Here is a 19,809-nt window from a genome sequence, read left to right on the forward strand (position 1 = left end):
TGAGGATCAGCCATGATCTCATTGAATGGTAGAATAAGGTCGAGGGGCCGAATGGCCCGCTCCTGCTCCTATTACTGATGTTGTTATGCAATACCTGATCTGGTTACATACCGTGTTCTGCCCTCACCCAGCCTTCCACCGGGGAAAGAGCAAGCAAACCGCTTTAGCTGCCTGAGTGACAGGTGAACAACTATTGTTCCTGTCTCTGGGATCTGTTGGTGCTGAGTTCAGTTCCCAGCTGAGATGGCGTGTGTAGAACGTGCCAATATGGTCACTGGGAGGAGTATTAGTCAGCAAATCTACCCGAGAACCCAGTGTCCAGGCTGCAATCAGCCTCCAGGGCAAAGCAGCAGCAACTACAGTGAAACTACACCCAGGATCAGAGTGTGATCAGGATACAGCATGGTCACATTATCATGTGAGAGGTAGAAACCTAGCTGGACTGACCTGAAACTCCCATCGCAGCCCAGAAAAAAACAGCCAGAAAGACAAACTGACTTTCCAATCTTTTCCACCTGATCTTGGGGTTGGGGCCAACACAGTCAAGAGGGCCACACCTCAACAACACCCATTGAGTGTGATAGACTTCAAGAGACACAGGCTGGTGGAAGGGGAGAACAAGTGGCATACAATCATAGAATGGCTACAGCACAGCAGAAGGCCATTTGGCCCATCATTTCCATGCTGGCTCTCTGCAAGAACAACTCACCTAGTCCCACTTTCCCTGTAGCCCTGCAATTTTTTTTCTCTTCAGATAATTATCCTTTTCTCTTCTGATTAATTGAATCTGCCCCCCACCACACTCTCAGGCAGTGCATTCCAGATCCTAACCACTCGCTGTGTAAAAACATTTTTCCTCATGTCACTGTTGCTTCTTTTGCCAATCACCTTAAATCTGACCCTCTGGTTCTCGATTCTTCCACCAATGGGAACAGTTTCTCTCTATCTACTCTGTCCAGTCCCATCATGATTTTGAACATCTCTATCAAATCTCATCTTAATCTTCTCTTCTCCAGGGAAAACAGTCCCAGCTTCTCCAATCGATCCACATCAACTGAAACCATTCTCATGGCAGATGAAATTTAATGCAGAAAAGTGTGAAGTGATTTATTTTGTTAGGAAGAACAAGGAGAGACAGTATAAAAATAAAAGATACAGTTCTGAAGGAGTTGCAGGAGCAGAGGGACCTGGGGGTATATGTGCACAAATCATTGAAGGTGGCCGGACAGGTGGAAAAGTGGTTAATAAGGCAGACAGGATCCTGGGCTTTATAAACAGGGACATAGAGTACAAAAACAAGGAAGTTATGATGAACCTGTATAAAACACTGGTTCAGCCTCAACTGGAATATTGTATCCAGTTCTGGGCACCACACTTTAGGAAGTATGTGACGGCATTAGAGAGAGTGCAGTAAAGATTCACGGTAATAGTGCCAGGGAAGAGGAACTTCAGTTACGTGGATAGATTGGAGAAGCTGGGGCTGTTCTCCTTAGAGAAGAAAAGATTGAGAAGAAATTTGATTGAGGTGTTCAAAATCATGAGGGGGCTGGACAGAATAGATAGAGAGAAACTGTTCCCATTGGGTGGAAGAATCAAGCACTGATTTGAAGTAATTGGCAAAAGAATCAACAGCGATATGAGTAAAATCTTTTGTACACATCGAGTGGTGAGGACCTGGAATGCTCTGCTTGAGAGCGTGATGGAGGCAGATTCAATCGTGGCCTTCAGAAGAGAATTGAAGAGAAAATGTTTGTGGGGAAAGGTCGGGGGAGTGGGACTAGTTGTGTTGCTCTTGCAGAGAGCTGGCACGGTAATATAGACCGAATGGCCTGCTCTGTGCTGTAACCATTCTATGATTGTATGATTCTGTGATATGAATCACCCCACTGCTTTTCTTTGGATTATACCATGAGATGTTTTACTTCCAACTAAACAGGTAGGCAGGGCCTCTGTTTAACATCTCACCTGAAAGATGGCACCTCCGACAGTGCTGCTGTCCCTCAGTACTGCACTGGAGCTTCAGCCAAGATTCTGCACTCAGGTCTTGGACTCTGCCACCTTCTGACTCACAAGTAACAGTGCTGTCACTGAGCCAAGCTAAGGTAAAATACTGCGAGTGCTGGAAATCAGAAAGAAAAACAGAAAATGCTGGAAAAACACTCAGGCAATATCCGTGGAGAGAGAAACAAGAGTGAACGTTTCAGGTCAATGATGAAAGTTCATCAATCATTTCTCTTCTCACAGATGCTTTCTGATCTGCTGAGTATTTTCAGCATTTTCCATTTTTCTCACAGTTAACCAGATAGCAATACAACAGGGCAAAATAGAGAAAATCAGATAGGGAGAGAGTAACAGGATGTAATACAGAAAGAACAGACAAGATAGAGAATGTGAGATAAGAGAAAACAATGACAGAGGACATCAAAGATAGGAAATTGAGGCAGAAAGAAAGGATTCCAGAGGCAGGGAAGAGACAATGATAAGACAACATAGAGAGAGGACCATTGATTTTCCTGTTACATCTTCTTGCGATTTGTCTGGCAATATTGGAATACTTGGGGACTCAAACCCAGCTGCTGCTCATAACGTTTAACTCTCCGCTGGAGTCCATTGGAACAAAGTTGACTTTTTTTTTATCTAAGAGCCCCTCTGAACAATGCTACAGCCTGTCAAGCAAATCTGTGTATGTCGTCTTTGACAAATCCAGCAGGACTCCACTCTGCTGAGATCAATACTTTGGGTCTTCTCGCACCAGCTTCCCAGTTAATATTAAACACTTTGCTGAATCAGTTAGTCTGAGTCAAAAAATGTACAGGCCTGTATGAAAGCTCACTGAAAGTTCATCAATCAAAGACTGGTGCTAATATCAGGCAGTTTAGTCCAGCAATCTTAAAACGAGAGCTAGGCCGTTCGGGGGTGATTTCAGGAAGCACTTCTTCACACAAAGGGTAGTGGAAATCATGGAACTCTCTTCCTAAAAAGCTGCCAAGGCTTGAAAATTCAATGGAAAAATGTCAAAATGTTGAAAGATTTTTAATAAAAACAAGAAATGCTGGAACAACTCAGGTCTGGCAGCATCTGTGGAGAGTGAAGCAGAGTTAACGTTTCAGGTCAGTGACCCTTCTTCAGAACTGTGTATCTTGTTTGGGAAGGTGAGGAAAGATTGAGGGATGTAAGAGGTTCCAGAGTTTTTAGTTCCTGGAATGTATGGGTTACGCTGAGAGATGGTGCAATGAACTTTGAGGTGTTAGCTATAAAAAAACACAACTGATATGACTATGACTATATATTAATATCCTTCAGTGAAGGGAACATAGAGACACGAGGAGGTCATTTAGACCCTTGAGCCAGTTCTACCATTCAATGAGATCGTGGCTGATTTGTGATCTAACTCCAGGGAATCTGTCACCCTTATATAATAAAAGCAAAATACTGCGGATGCTGGAAATCTGAAATAAAAACAGGAAATGCTGGAAATACTCAGCAGGTCTGGCAGCATCTGTTGAGAGAGAGAAGCAGAGTTAACATTTCAGGTCAGTGACCCTTCATCAGAACATCAGAATTCAGAACCTGTCACCCTTGCCTGGTTTGTGGCTTAGAAGCCAGCACTCTCACATCAGAGTACAAAGGTTATGGGTTCAAGTCCTGTTTCAGGATTTGAGCACAAAATTCAAGGCTGATACTCCAGTGTAACACTGATGGAACACTGTGTTGTCAGAGGTGCTATCCTTTGGATGAGATGTTAAACAAAAGCCCCGTCTGCTCTCTTAGGTGGACATAAAAGATTGCATGGTGCTATTTCAAAGAAGAACAGGGGAGTTCTCTCCAGTGTCCTGGCCAACATTGATCTTGCTGTGTGAAAATTGCCTGCTACGTTTCCTACATCACAACAGTGACTACACTTCAAAAGTACTTTATTGGCTGTAAAGCACTTTGGGATGGCCTGAGGTTGTGAAAGGTGCTTTATCGATGCAAGTCTTTTTTTTTCCTTTATGATCAGAACAGTTAGTCTGGAGGGGACTGAACAGACCCATTTTAAAATCATAGAATGGTTACAGCACAGAAGGAGGCCATTCGGCCCATTGTATCTGTGCCAGCTCTATACAAGAACAACACAGTTAGTCCCACTTCCCAGTCACCACAAATCCTCTCCTGATTAGATTGTAACTCAGTGAAGAGGAGAGCTCAGTGTTGGCACAGGGAACTTTCACATGTCACAAGGTTCCAATGTTGCCTGGAGCATTTGACCAGTTAGAGATGCCCATCCTTTGAGTCACCTGTGTTACGACCTCAGTTGAGACCGTTACAACCTCTGCTGCTTACCCGTGGCCACATCTGTAATATTGTTCACTGTCCTCCACGATCAATCACCTTCCACTAATCTAATCCTGGGACATTAAACTCAGCACTCAGAGTTACACTGCACCTGATGAGGGTGTAATGAGGGGTAGCTGGGAACCTTCTGAAATATAGGCTTGGCTGGCAGAAAGCTTACCCAATCCCCCCACTCACCCCTCCACTGCTGACCCCCAAACTGAATGTAAGTGGGGTGGAAGCCTGATGGATCCTGGATCTGCCTGAAAGTTCTTTTCCTCCCTCCCTCTCTCTGACAAGCAATCCTATCACTTTCCTCCCACTCTGACTGCTGGAGTCCCAATACCTTTCTCTGTTCCAAATGTTCCCGTTATCCCTTCTTCTGAATAATGTCCCAGGTAGAGTCCTGTTCTGGCTATGGTACTGGGCTAGTCAACAATGAGGTCCTGAGCTCAAATTCCACCCTAGCTAATTGTGAAACTGAATTTATAAACATTACTTGGCTTCACCAGGAAACAGAAAAGGACCGTGAAAGCTGCTGAACTCTTTTTTTAAAAAGCACAACTGATATGACTATGACTATATATTAATATCCTTCAGTGAAGGGAACATAGGGACATGAGGAGGTCATTTAGACCCTTGAGCCAGTTCTGCCATTCAATGAGATCGTGACTGATTTGTGACCTAACTCCAGGGAATCTGTCACCCTTACCTGGTCTGGCCTGTTATGACATCAGTGAGATCACGAATGTGAAAAATATGAGATATGAACCCCCAGACCAATTTCAAGAATTGGACGATAAGATCTCACATTTTAAGACTTTTATTATTATAATGACTAAACTGAAAGAATCCCCATTAACTAAATATTACTTTGTAAGTAGCTGATACTCCGAATCACAAAGAAAGGTATCCTTGTAGTTAAAAGTCCCAAACTCCTCCCAGTTGCACTGGATCTCCCAGTAGTCAACAAAGCTAATGTCCTCTTTGCTCACATCTTCCGAGCACACGCAACCTGGACTTCCGTTAGTAAGACAATCTCTGTTGAGCCTGTTGGTCTTTTCTCTGCTGTAAACCATAACTTTTGAATCTGATTCAAGTTTTAGCAGCCTCTTGCTGTATCAGTGCTCTGGGAGCAGTTGTTTTCTCTCTCTGTCCTGAGGCTGTGCAGCTCCTGCTGGTTTCTTCATATCTTCTTTTCTCCCTTACAGTCGATCAGACTTGGGAAAGCCTGTTGAATTTATCCAGAATAAAAAGTCAATAGTCATTTTCTTTTTACAGTAGACAGAGTCCATAAGTCTTGCCATATCAAAACAACCTGGGTCTTCCTTTGTTTCCAGGTGTTAGCAATTTCAACTTGAATTTGCATTTTTAGAGCTCCTGGCTCCCTATTTACAATCCGAGAGTCTGCAAGATCGAAACCTATTGTCCATCAGGTGTTAAAAACTTGCAGTCTGCTTTCAAAAGGGTCTTTGATCTCAGTTCCTTGGTTGCATGGTAATCAAAACCCTAGCTGGTTTCTAGGCAGACTTGGTGTGAGATCACATGTCTCCTCCAAATCCTTTTATACTGCATTAAAAAGCACAATTTTATTTTAAACATAATCATATTACAAAGTCCAGCATTCATAACACCTGTTAAAGACAAACAACTATCTTTTTCTCTCTGTCTTGGCAGAAGGACTGTTGTAAGAAGCATTGTAAATTATTGCTTCACAATGAGAGAGAGAGGGGGACAGTACCTCAATTGCTTGAATATTTGCATCTCCCTGCATTTAATCTGTGTCTCTTTCATCTCCCAACATTGCCTGCCCTGGTGTGGTAATGTGAGAGCACGATGACACTGAGGGGCAGGGAGGGGGGACAGTGAGGGTGAAGATGCAGGAGGGGTGGGGTCAATAAGGGCAGGGATGGGAGAGAGGAGGAAGGAGAAGGGGAGAGAGGAGGAAGGGATCTGAGCAAGCAGAGAAAGGAAGACTTATATTGCGCCTTTCATGAGCCTCAGATGTCCCAAAGCACATTAAAGACCTGCCTTGTGTCTCTGGAGCTTTCAAAGGAAGTGAGAGAGAAGCGGCTTCATCAGTTTGTTTCTCCATTGCACAGGGCACATCCTTTCTGCCTCAGCATCTTGTAATCTTCCCTCTGCACACAGACAACATCATTACTGTTAGAGACTGAGCTGCCCAGACTCTGTAACTGCTCCTTAATTTATACATGTTAGTCAAAGGACCAGGCACAACAGGAGGGGAGATGGGGGTAGGGGGCTGCAAGCGTAGTGTGTTGGCTAGTTTGAGAATGCTATTGAATTTTTCTTGCATTAAGCATTAGGCACTGTGAGCACTGAACGGTCCCTGTCAGAGTTTGATGAGAGACTGAAATCTCCTCGCTCATGTCCGCATGGCATAATTGGCGTGCTGGTCTGCTCTATAAAACAGTTACGGGTATTGCCAGTTCCGTGCTTGCTATTTATTCACAGTGAGTGCCCCTGGCTGCTGTCTGCCCTATTATTATCTGAGCCCACCCACCATGTTGGAGGTGTTGAGAGTATAACTAAGAAAATATCATTTACAAAGAAAAGGATAAATACCACCGGAGGGCTGCCTCCCAGATTTAAGCCTGTAATCCAAATCCACGTGAGCTGTGTGCGTCAGCCTGGCACAATAGGTAGCCCGGGCATGGCTGGTGGCAGTGGGCGATTTTCAAACAGGGACTTGTCTTGAGAAAGTGCAATTTATTCTCCTGCACTTGTGGGGCACCAACTGATTCATAAGGGTGTGGCGTAAATACAATATTACAGTGCAAGGTACACAGTAGCTGCTTACTACAGTTTCACAAACAGGAAGCAATAAAATCCAGCCTGACATCGAAGGTCAGAATACAGTAGGGAGTGTTGGTTCGTGATGAGCTGTGTGCGCTTACAGTTCTGGATTTATTGGGAGAAGAAAGGTGATATCCTGTTCAGTTTATCACACCGTCAAACAGCTTCAAGCAGCAAGTGACTGGAGCAGGTGAGAGGTGTGTACTTAATCCTGAACCCTGAGGACTGTCTCAGACTGAAGCTATCGTGCACAGTGGGAATTGATTCAGGCCTGTCTGGTACTGTACGAATTGTGTCTCAGCTTCTGTACGTATACAACATGCATCGAGGAATGATTCAGTCCTGTATAGAACTGTACAGCTCAGTGTCAGCCCTTTTATAGTAATATGATTCCCGGGATATGGGTGTCACTGACAAGGCCAGCATTTATTGCTCTTCCCTAAATGCCCTTAAGAAGGTGGTGGTGAGCTGCCTTCTTGAACCACTGTGGTGAAGGTGCTCCCACAGTGCCGTTAGGGAGGGAGTTCCAGGATTTTAATCCAGTGACCGGGGCAGAAGGGACATGAATCTCCCCAGTGTTGCTGCTCAGAGTCGATTAGATCCTTGCATTTCACATTTCCTCCTTCATAGAGAGCTTTTCTTCCATCAGGGGCCACACTCGATGGGAACGCAGCCTAAAAGTTAATCCTCAAACTGTTGGTTCAGGTGCACAGACCTCAGCGACTGCTTTTCCAATCTTTGTTCCCAGGAAGTGAGACTCTGCACAATGACTGAATGACTGCAAAATGCATCCAATATACACTTAGTGAAATGAAAAACTGGTATTTATGTAGCACCTTTCACATCCTCAGGATATCCCAAAGCACTTAACAGCCAATGGAGTACTTGTGAACACCACCACCTGCAAGTTCCCCTCCAAGCTACACACCATCCTGACTTGGAACGATATCACCGTTCCTTCACTGTCGCTGGGTCAAAATCCTGGAACTCCCTAACAACACTGTGGGTGTATCTACCCCACATGGACTGCAGCGGTTCAAGAAGATGGGAACAAGGGGATGAGCATGACAGCAACTCAGAGAAATTAAAATGACATGCAGACCAACAGTTAGCATCATTGTTGGAAGGATCCTTTAAGTGAGGAGTGAATGTATTGAGATATTAATTGCTCTGCTATTTATTTACACACAGGTGATCCACTGTGACCCAATGGATTTCATCAACACACTTGTAATACTCAGCCTGCAGGTGCTTAGGTCCCAGGGCTGTCTGGCAGGATGTCGATGCTATAGTACAACGGTGGAATGTGGATCTCTGGGGTTGACAACTGTGCCATCGAATATTCCTGCTTTCACCCAGGTAACTTCACGAGCTGATTGGTGCAGCAGTTCCACTTGTACTGTCCCATGTGGTTCATAATGCAGAAAGTCCATTCTCACTGAGTCAGCACCGAGAGGCAATAAATTTAATCCCCTCAGTCTCAGAATAAGGGGTAGGTCATTTAGGACTGAGATGAGGAGGCATTTCTTCAGTTGGAGGGTGGTGAATCTGTGGAATTCTCTGCCCCAGAGGTTGTGGAGGCTCAATTATTGAGTAAACAAGACAGAGATCAATAGATTTCGAGATATTAAAGATATCAAAAGATATGGGGATAGTGAAGGAAAATAGCGTTGAGATGGAAGATCAACCATGATCTAGATGAATGCTGGAGCAGGCTTGAGGGGCCAAATGGCCTACTCCTGCTCCTATTTCCTATGTACCTTAATAAAAACACAAAGGAAGATGATAGGAGAATTATGTTAATGCAGAAACAAAAACAAAATTGCTGGAAATACTCAGCAGGTCTGGTAGCATCGGTGGAGAGAGAAGCAAAGTCAACATTTCAGAACTTGCATCTGAACTGGTTTTATGTTAATGCAGAGTCTTGTTAGGATCTAGAATACCCATCAGAAATTTGGGGGGAATTAGAATCCATAGTAGCTTATATAAGAAAGAATGTCTTGCATTTATATAGCATTTTTCACAACTCCAGGAGGTCCCAAAGCGATTTACAGACAATTTGTGCACAACACACAGCCACAAACAGCAATATGATAATGACCAGTTAATCTGTTTTTAGGTATTGGTTGATGAATAATTATTGACCAGGACACTAGGGAAAATGTCCCCTGTTCTTCAAGTAGTCCCATTGGATCTTTTACATCCACTCGAGAGGGCAGATGGGACTTCGGTTTAATGTCTCATCTGAAAATGGCACCTCCGACAGTGCAGCACTCCCTTTAGTACTGTATGCCAACTTAGATTTTATGATCAAGTCTCTGGTGTGGGGCTTGAACCCACAAACTTCTGGTTCAGAGGAGAGAATGTTACCCAATGAATCAGGACTGAGAAAGGGTAGTGGATAAACATAAATGTGGGCAGAGGAATGGGACAAGTGCACAGCTTTGTCAGCAAACTGGTACAAGCATGGGAGACTGAATGGCTTCCTTCTGTGCTGTGAAACCAGTGGACTTACTAAAGCTGTTCCCCATCTTGGGAGAGTATAACTTTATTTATTTATTTAGAGATACAGCACTGAAACAGGCCCTTCGGCCCACCGAGTCTGTGCCGACCAACAATCACCCACTTATACTAACCCTACAGTAATCCCATATTCACTACCACCTACCTACACTAGGGGCAATTTACAATGGCCAATTTACCTATCACCTGCAAGTCTTTGGCTGTGGGAGGAAACCGGAGCACCCGGCAAAAACCCACGCAGACACAGGGAGAACTTGTAAACTCCACACAGGCAGTACCCAGAATTGAACCCGGGTCGCTGGAGCTGTGAGGCTGCGGTGCTAACCACTGCGCCACTGTGCCGCCCTTCCTCAAAGAGTGGAGATTTCAGGGGGTGGCATGTAGTATAAGGAGCAAAGGTTCTCTGTTACCATCCCTGTTTTATTAGATAAAGGGAAGAAAAGGATGCGTTCCAGATTATAAGGGATTTGAGGCCTGCTTATGGGAGAGGCCAGTGAGGCTGAACCTGAGAAATTCTAGCATCAAATCCTAAATATCATGATGCAGAGTAATTGTACGAGGCTGCCATTAGGAAAGAGTGGAAGAAAATGTATTTATTTCTTTTCATTTGTTTATGGGATGTGGGTCATGTTGGTAAAGCTACATTTATCATCCATTCATAGTTGCCCTTGAGAAAGGTGCAGGTGAATCTTCTTTTAGAATCACTGCAGTCTGTACAGTGATGGTACTCCCACAGTGTTAGGTAGGGTATTACAGGACATTGCACCCTCATTTAAACTGAGCATGGTCTGAGGCTGTTTGGGGAAGAAAGTTTGAAAATGTTCCATTTTCACATTGGCATCCTTTACTATGATGAACACGGAAAAAAATCCTCTGAATGTAGATTTAATGTTGAAGCAATATTTTGTGCTGTGACCTCTTTCTCTGTTTGTACTATGCTCAGTCTCTCCCTGTTACATACTGTTTCCATGCTTGTTTCACATTCTGTGCCTTTTTGTTCTACAATATTTCTCTGCTTATTTTGTGTTGTTTTACTGCTTGTTTTATCCTCTCTGCCCATCTGTTTCAGCCTGCTTTTCTGCTGCTTCCAGACTCTGTCACTCTGGCACTGGATGGAGGGGTGGCCTGGCACTGAACTTTGTCTGCTTGTTCATGAGGTTTCCCCGTCTGCCCTTCCCCGTCTGCCCTTTCCCCGTCTGCCTCTATGAGCTAACTGGGGTTTTGTTCGATTGTCTCAGACATTATTCCTGCAAGACAATGACATCACTCGCATCAGCCAGCAGGACTTTTCCCATCTCTCCAAACTCCAGAACCTCTACATTCAAAATAACAGCCTCAGCACCATTGAACCTGGGGCCCTGTCTGGGCAACACCTCCTGGTGGAGCTGGCACTGAACGGCAACCGGATCCAGCAGCTGAACCGCAGCATCTTCGAAGGATTGGGTCACCTGCGGGTCTTGTACTTGGCAGGAAACCACATCACCCAGCTGGCAGACTTCACCTTTCATGGGCTTCAGGTACTACGTGCAGAGGGGGGAGTTGGTAGTTGGGGGGTGGGTGGGGGGAGAGAGAGAGGGCTGTGCCGGGGGCAGGGGGGGGGGCGGAGACTGGGCACTGGGGTATGGGTACTGAGGAGGGAGGGTGGGCACTAAGGGGAGAGTGGGCAGTGGGGGAAGGTCACTGAGAGGGAGAGTGGGTAATGTGGGGAGAGGGCACTGGATGGAGTGGAGGCCTGGCACTGGACAGAGGGGTGACCTGGCACTGGACAGAGGGGTGGTCTGGGACTGGCCTGGCACTGGACAGAGGGGTGGCCTGGCTCTGGACAGAGGGGTGGTCTGGGACTGGCCTGGCACTGGACAGAGGGGTGGTCTGGCACTGGATGGAGGGGTGGTCTGGGACTAGACAGAGTGGCAGCCTGGCACTGGACAGAGGGGTGGTCTGGCACTGGATGGAGGGGTGGTCTGGGACTAGACGGAGTGGTGGCCTGGCAATGGACAGAGGGATGACCTGGCACTGGCCTGGCACTGGACAGAGGGGTGGTCTGGCACTGGATGGAGGGGTGGTTTGGCACTGGACAGTGTGGCGGCCTGGCACTGGACGGAGGGGTGGTCTGGGACTGGACAGAGGGGTGGTCTGGGACTGGACAGAGGGGTGGCCTGGCACTGGCCAAGCACTGGACGGAGTGGTGGCCTGGCACTGGACGGAGTGGTGGCCTGGCACTGGACAGAGGGGTGGCCTGGCACTGGCCAAGCACTGGACGGAGGGGTGGCCTGGCACTGGACGGAGGGGTGGCCTGGCACTGGCCAAGCACTGGACAGAGTGGTGGCCTGGCACTGGACAGAGGGTGGTCTGGGTCTGGACGGAGTGGCAGCCTGGCACTGGACGGAGGGGTGGCCTGGCACTGGACGGAGGGGTGGCCTGGCACTGGACGGAGGGGTGGCCTGGCACTGGATGGAGGGTTGGCCTGGCACTGGACAGAGGGGAGGCCTGGCACTGGCCTAAACAAAAATCAGCCACTTCCCCATGAAGCAGGGGAAATCAGCAGGAGAGACATCGATAGTCTGGGAGCACGGTTATCAACACGAGAAATGTTCTAAAATATTATTTTTTAAATACCTCAGTTCATGACCTTTTGTTGAGAAACCTGGGGTGAGGCGAGAGGGGAGTAGGTGAAGAGAGGAGGTTGAGGGGCGGAGGGTGAAAGGCGGAGGGTGAAAGGGTGAAAGGCGGATGCCCATGGTATGGAATATCACACTGAGCAGAGTGAAGTAAATGAGGAAGCAGCAATGAGTGCTCAGAAATCAGGTTTGAAAAGCAGTTCTGATGAAGGGTCGCTGACCTGAAACGTTAACTCTGCTTCTCTCTCCACAGATGCTGCCAGACCTGCTGAGTATTTCCAGCATTTCTTGTTTTTATTTGATTTCCAGCATTTGCAGTATTTTGCTTTTATTTAAAAGCCTGAAGCTTGGTTTTTTCAATCATTCGATGTTTCTCTTCCAGAGGTTACAGGAGCTCCATCTCCAGGAGAATGACCTCCACTCCTTGGCTGACCAAGCTTTCGTGGGACTCTCCTCGCTGGCCTTGCTGGACATAAGCAGCAACAGCCTCAATACTCTTCACCAGGCAGTGATCCAACCCCTGAGAAGCCTCCAGGAGCTCCGACTGACTGGTGAGAAAATGGCCTTACAACCTCTCCTCAAACCAGCTGTGAGATTAACAGATATGTTCACATGGGGTTTGATGTGGGGGTATCACTTTACAGTGATACCCTACACGGTGTGAGAGACGGGGTTATTTACAGTGATACCCCACACGGTGTGAGAGACGGGGTTATTTACAGTGATAACCCACGCGGTGTGAGAGACGGGGTTATTTACAGTGATAACCCACACGGTGTGAGAGACGGGGTTATTTACAGTGATAACCCACACGGTGTGAGAGACGGGGTTATTTACAGTGATAACCCACACGGTGTGAGAGACGGGGTTATTTACAGTGATAACCCACACGGTGTGAGAGACGGGGTTATTTACAGTGATAACCCACACGGTGTGAGAGACGGGGTTATTTACAGTGCTAACCCACACGGTGTGAGAGACGGGGTTATTTCCAGTGATAACCCACACGGTGTGAGAGACGGGGTTATTTACAGTGATAACCCACACGGTGTGAGAGACGGGGTTATTTACAGTGATAACCCACACGGTGTGAGAGACGGGGTTATTTACAGTGATAACCCACACGGTGTGAGAGACGGGGTTATTTACAGTGATAACCCACACGGTGTGAGAGACGGGGTTATTTACAGTGATAACCCACACTGTGTGAGAGACGGGGTTACTTACAGTGATAACCCACATGGTGTGAGAGACGGGGTTATTTACAGTGATAACCCACACGGTGTGAGAGACGGGGTTATTTACAGTGATAACCCACACGGTGTGAGAGACGGGGTTATTTACAGTGATAACCCATACTGTGTGAGAGACGGGGTTATTTACAGTGATACCCCACACGGTGTGAGAGACGGGGTTATTTACAGTGATAACCCACACGGTGTGAGAGACGGGGTTATTTACAGTGATAACCCACACGGTGTGAGAGACGGGGTTATTTACAGTGATAACTCACACGGTGTGAGAGACGGGGTTATTTACAGTGATACCCCACACGGTGTGAGAGACGGGGTTATTTACAGTGAGACCCCACACGGTGTGAGAGACGGGGTTATTTACAGTGATAACCCACACGGTGTGAGAGACGGGGTTATTTACGGTGATAACCCACACGGTGTGAGAGACGGGGTTATTTACAGTGATAACCCACACGGTGTGAGAGACGGGGTGATTTACAGTGAGACCCCATACGGTGTGAGAGACGGGGTTATTTACAGTGAGACCCCACACGGTGTGAGAGACGGGGTTATTTACAGTGAGACCCCACACGGTGTGAGAGACGGGGTTATTTACAGTGATAACCCACACGGTGTGAGAGACGGGGTTATTTACAGTGATAACCCACACGGTGTGAGAGACGGGGTTATTTACAGTGAGACCCCACACGGTGTGAGAGACGGGGTTAATTACAGTGATAACCCACACAGTGTGAGAGACGGGGTTATTTACAGTGATACCCGACACTGTGTGAGAGACGGGGTTATTTACAGTGATAACCCACACGGTGTGAGAGACGGGGTTATTTACAGTGAGACCCCAAACGGTGTGAGAGACGGGGTTATTTACAGTGATAACCCACACGGTGTGAGAGACGGGGTTATTTACAGTGAGACCCCACACGGTGTGAGAGACGGGGTTATTTACAGTGATAAGCCACACGGTGTGAGAGACGGGGTTATTTACAGTGATAACCCACACAGTGTGAGAGACGGGGTTATTTACAGTGATAAGCCACACGGTGTGAGAGACGGGGTTATTTACAGTGATAACCCACACAGTGTGAGAGACGGGGTTATTTACAGTGATAACCCACACGGTGTGAGAGACGGGGTTATTTACAGTGATAACTCACACGGTGTGAGAGACGGGGTTATTTACAGTGATACCCTACACGGTGTGAGAGACGGGGTTATTTACAGTGATACCCTACACGGTGTGAGAGACGGGGTTATTTACAGTGATACCCGACACTGTGTGAGAGACGGGGTTATTTACAGTGATAACCCACACGTTGTGAGAGATGGGGTTATTTACAGTGAGACCCCACACGGTGTGAGAGACGGGGTTATTTACAGTGATACCCTACACGGTGTGAGAGACGGGGTTATTTACAGTGATACCCGACACTGTGTGAGAGACGGGGTTATTTACAGTGATAACCCACACGGTGTGAGAGACGGGGTTATTTACAGTGAGACCCCAAACGGTGTGAGAGACGGGGTTATTTACAGTGATAACCCACACGGTGTGAGAGACGGGGTTATTTACAGTGAGACCCCACACGGTGTGAGAGACGGGGTTATTTACAGTGATAAGCCACACGGTGTGAGAGACGGGGTTATTTACAGTGATAACCCACACAGTGTGAGAGACGGGGTTATTTACAGTGATAAGCCACACGGTGTGAGAGACGGGGTTATTTACAGTGATAACCCACACGGTGTGAGAGACGGGGTTATTTACAGTGATAACTCACACGGTGTGAGAGACGGGGTTATTTACAGTGATACCCGACACTGTGTGAGAGACGGGGTTATTTACAGTGATAACCCACACGGTGTGAGAGACGGGGTTATTTACAGTGAGACCCCACACGGTGTGAGAGACGGGGTTATTTACAGTGAGACCCCACACGGTGTGAGAGACGGGGTTATTTACAGTGAGACCCCACACGGTGTGAGAGACGGGGTTATTTCCAGTGATAACTCACACGGTGTGAGAGACGGGGTTATATACAGTGATAACCCACACGGTGTGAGAGACCGGGTTATTTACAGTGAGACCCCACACGGTGTGAGAGACGGGGTTATTTACAGTGAGACCCCACACGGTGCGAGAGACGGGGTTATTTACAGTGAGAACTCACACGGTGCGAGAGACGGGGTTATTTACAGTGATACCCTACACGGTGTGAGAGACGGGGTTATTTACAGTGATACCCTACACGGTGTGAGAGACGGGGTTATTTACAGTGATACCCTACACGGTGTGAGAGACGGGGTTATTTACAGTGATAACCCACACGGTGTGAGAGACGGGGTTATTTACAGTGAGACCCCACACGGTGTGAGAGACGGGGTTATTTGCAGTGATAACCCACACGGTGTGAGAGACGGGGATATTTACAGTGATACCCCACACGGTGTGAGAGACGGGGTTATTTACAGTGATAACCCACACGGTGTGAGAGACGGGGATATTTACAGTGATAACCCACACGGTGTGAGAGACGGGGTTATTTCCAAAGATAACTCACACGGTGTGAGAGACGGGGTTATTTACAGTGATAACCCACACGGTGTGAGAGACGGGGTTATTTACAGTGAGAGCCCACACGGTGTGAGAGACGGGGTTATTTACAGTGAGACCCCACACGGTGTGAGAGACGGCGTTATTTCCAGTGAGACCCCACACGGTGTGAGAGACGGGGTTATTTACAGTGAGACCCCACACGGTGTGAGAGACGGGGTTATTTACAGTGATAACCCACACAGTGTGAGAGACGGGGTTATTTACAGTGATACCCTACACGGTGTGAGAGACGGGGTTATTTACAGTGATAACTCACACGGTGTGAGAGACGGGGTTATTTACAGTGATACCCTACACGGTGTGAGAGACGGGGTTATTTACAGTGATACCCGACACTGTGTGAGAGACGGGGTTATTTACAGTGATAACCCACACGGTGTGAGAGACGGGGTTATTTACAGTGATAACCCACACGGTGTGAGAGACGCGGTTATTTACAGTGAGACCCCACACGGTGTGAGAGACGGGGTTATTTACAGTGATAACCCACACGGTGTGAGAGACGGGGTTATTTACAGTGAGACCCCACACGGTGTGAGAGACGGGGTTATTTACAGTGATAACCCACACGGTGTGAGAGACGGGGTTATTTACAGTGAGACCCCATACGGTGTGAGAGACGGGGTTATTTACAGTGAGACCCCACACGGTGTGAGAGACGGGGTTATTTACAGTGAGACCCCACACGGTGTGAGAGACGGGGTTATTTACAGTGATAACCCACACGGTGTGAGAGACGGGGTTATTTACAGTGATAACCCACACGGTGTGAGAGACGGGGTTATTTACAGTGAGACCCCACACGGTGTGAGAGACGGGGTTATTTACAGTGATAACCCACACAGTGTGAGAGACGGGGTTATTTACAGTGATAACCCACACAGTGTGAGAGACGGGGTTATTTACAGTGATAACCCACACGGTGTGAGAGACGGGGTTATTTACAGTGATAACTCACACGGTGTGAGAGACGGGGTTATTTACAGTGATACCCTACACGGTGTGAGAGACGGGGTTATTTACAGTGATACCCTACACGGTGTGAGAGACGGGGTTATTTACAGTGATACCCGACACTGTGTGAGAGACGGGGTTATTTACAGTGATAACCCACACGTTGTGAGAGATGGGGTTATTTACAGTGAGACCCCACACGGTGTGAGAGACGGGGTTATTTACAGTGATACCCTACACGGTGTGAGAGACGGGGTTATTTACAGTGATACCCGACACTGTGTGAGAGACGGGGTTATTTACAGTGATAACCCACACGGTGTGAGAGACGGGGTTATTTACAGTGAGACCCCACACGGTGTGAGAGACGGGGTTATTTACAGTGATACCCCAAACGGTGTGAGAGACGGGGTTATTTACAGTGATAACCCACACGGTGTGAGAGACGGGGTTATTTACAGTGATAACCCACACGGTGTGAGAGACGGGGTTATTTACAGTGATAACTCACACGGTGTGAGAGGCGGGGATATATACAGTGATAACTCACACGGTGTGAGAGACGGGGTTATTTACAGTGAGACCCCACACGGTGTGAGAGACGGGTTATTTACAGTGATAACCCACACGGTGTGAGAGACGGGGTTATTTACAGTGAGACCCCACACAGTGTGAGAGACGGGGTTATTTCCAGTGATAACTCACACGGTGTGAGAGACGGGGTTATTTACAGTGATAACCCACACGGTGTGAGAGACGGGGTTATTTACAGTGATACCCCACACGGTGTGAGAGACGGGGTTATTTACAGTGAGACCCCACACGGTGTGAGAGACGGGGTTATTTCCAGTGATAACTCACACGGTGTGAGAGACGGGGTTATTTCCAGTGATAACTCACACGGTGTGAGAGACGGGGTTATATACAGTGATAACCCACACGGTGTGAGAGACCGGGTTATTTACAGTGAGACCCCACACGGTGTGAGAGACGGGGTTATTTACAGTGAGACCCCACACGGTGCGAGAGACGGGGTTATTTACAGTGAGAACTCACACGGTGCGAGAGACGGGGTTATATACAGTGATACCCTACACGGTGTGAGAGACGGGGTTATTTACAATGATAACCCACACGGTGTGAGAGACGGGGTTATTTACAGTGATACCCTACACGGTGTGAGAGACGGGGTTATTTACAGTGATACCCTACACGGTGTGAGGGACGGGGTTATTTACAGTGATAACCCACACGGTGTGAGAGACGGGGTTATTTACAGTGAGACCCCACACGGTGTGAGAGACGGGGTTATTTCCAGTGATAACTCACACGGTGTGAGAGACGGGGTTATTTGCAGTGATAACCCACATGGTGTGAGAGACGGGGATATTTACAGTGATACCCCACACGGTGTGAGAGACGGGGTTATTTACAGTGATAACCCACACGGTGTGAGAGACGGGGATATTTACAGTGATAACCCACACGGTGTGAGAGACGGGGTTATTTCCAGTGATAACTCACACGGTGTGAGAGACGGGGTTATTTACAGTGAGACCCCACACGGTGTGAGAGACGGGGTTATTTACAGTGAGACCCCACACGGTGTGAGAGACGGCGTTATTTCCAGTGAGACCCCACACGGTGTGAGAGACGGGGTTATTTACAGTGAGACCCCACACGGTGTGAGAGACGGGGTTATTTACAGTGATAACCCACACAGTGTGAGACGGGGTTATTTACAGTGATACCCTACACGGTGTGAGAGACGGGGTTATTTACAGTGATAACTCACACGGTGTGAGAGACGGGGTTATTTACAGTGATACCCTACACGGTGTGAGAGACGGGGTTATTTACAGTGATACCCGACACTGTGTGAGAGACGGGGTTATTTACAGTGATAACCCACACGGTGTGAGAGACGGGGTTATTTACAGTGATAACCCACACGGTGTGAGAGACGGGGTTATTTACAGTGATAACCCACACGGTGTGAGAGACGGGGTTATTTACAGTGATACCCGACACTGTGTGAGAGACGGGGTTATTTACAGTGATAACCCACACGGTGTGAGAGACGGGGTTATTTACAGTGAGACCCCACACGGTGTGAGAGACGGGGTTATTTACAGTGAGACCCACACGGTGTGAGAGACGGGGTTATTTACAGTGATGCCCCAAACGGTGTGAGAGACGGGGTTATTTACAGTGATAACCCACACGGTGTGAGAGACGGGGTTATTTACAGTGATAACCCACACGGTGTGAGAGACGGGGTTATTTACAGTGATAACCCACACGGTGTGAGAGACGGGGTTATTTACAGTGATAACCCACACGGTGTGAGAGACGGGGTTATTTACAGTGAGACCCCACACGGTGTGAGAGACGGGGTTATTTACAGTGATACCCCACACGGTGTGAGAGACGGGGTTATTTACAGTGAGACCCCACACGGTGTGAGAGACGGGGTTATTTACAGTGATACCCCAAACGGTGTGAGAGACGGGGTTATTTACAGTGATAACCCACACGGTGTGAGAGACGGGGTTATTTACAGTGATAACCCACACGGTGTGAGAGACGGGGTTATTTACAGTGATAACTCACACGGTGTGAGAGGCGGGGATATATACAGTGATAACTCACACGGTGTGAGAGACGGGGTTATTTACAGTGAGACCCCACACGGTGTGAGAGACGGGTTATT

The 19,809-nt window shown here is 47.6% G+C and overlaps 1 protein-coding gene across 1 annotated transcript in view; it reads left to right on the top strand.

The window, feature by feature from the left end:
• lrrc24 (leucine rich repeat containing 24) overlaps positions 1 to 19,809 on the top strand; it is an 86,392-nt gene that overhangs the window by 40,201 nt on the left and 26,382 nt on the right. Inside the window, exons 2-4 of the mRNA XM_068052242.1 lie at positions 8,323 to 8,490; positions 10,893 to 11,171; positions 12,655 to 12,823. Coding sequence (XP_067908343.1) covers positions 8,323 to 8,490; positions 10,893 to 11,171; positions 12,655 to 12,823 — 616 coding nt within the window. The remainder of the gene's footprint in view (positions 1 to 8,322; positions 8,491 to 10,892; positions 11,172 to 12,654; positions 12,824 to 19,809) is intronic.

The sequence above is a fragment of the Heterodontus francisci genome, chromosome 2, assembly GCF_036365525.1.
Source record: "Heterodontus francisci isolate sHetFra1 chromosome 2, sHetFra1.hap1, whole genome shotgun sequence".
Taxonomy (NCBI): Eukaryota; Metazoa; Chordata; class Chondrichthyes; order Heterodontiformes; family Heterodontidae; genus Heterodontus; species Heterodontus francisci.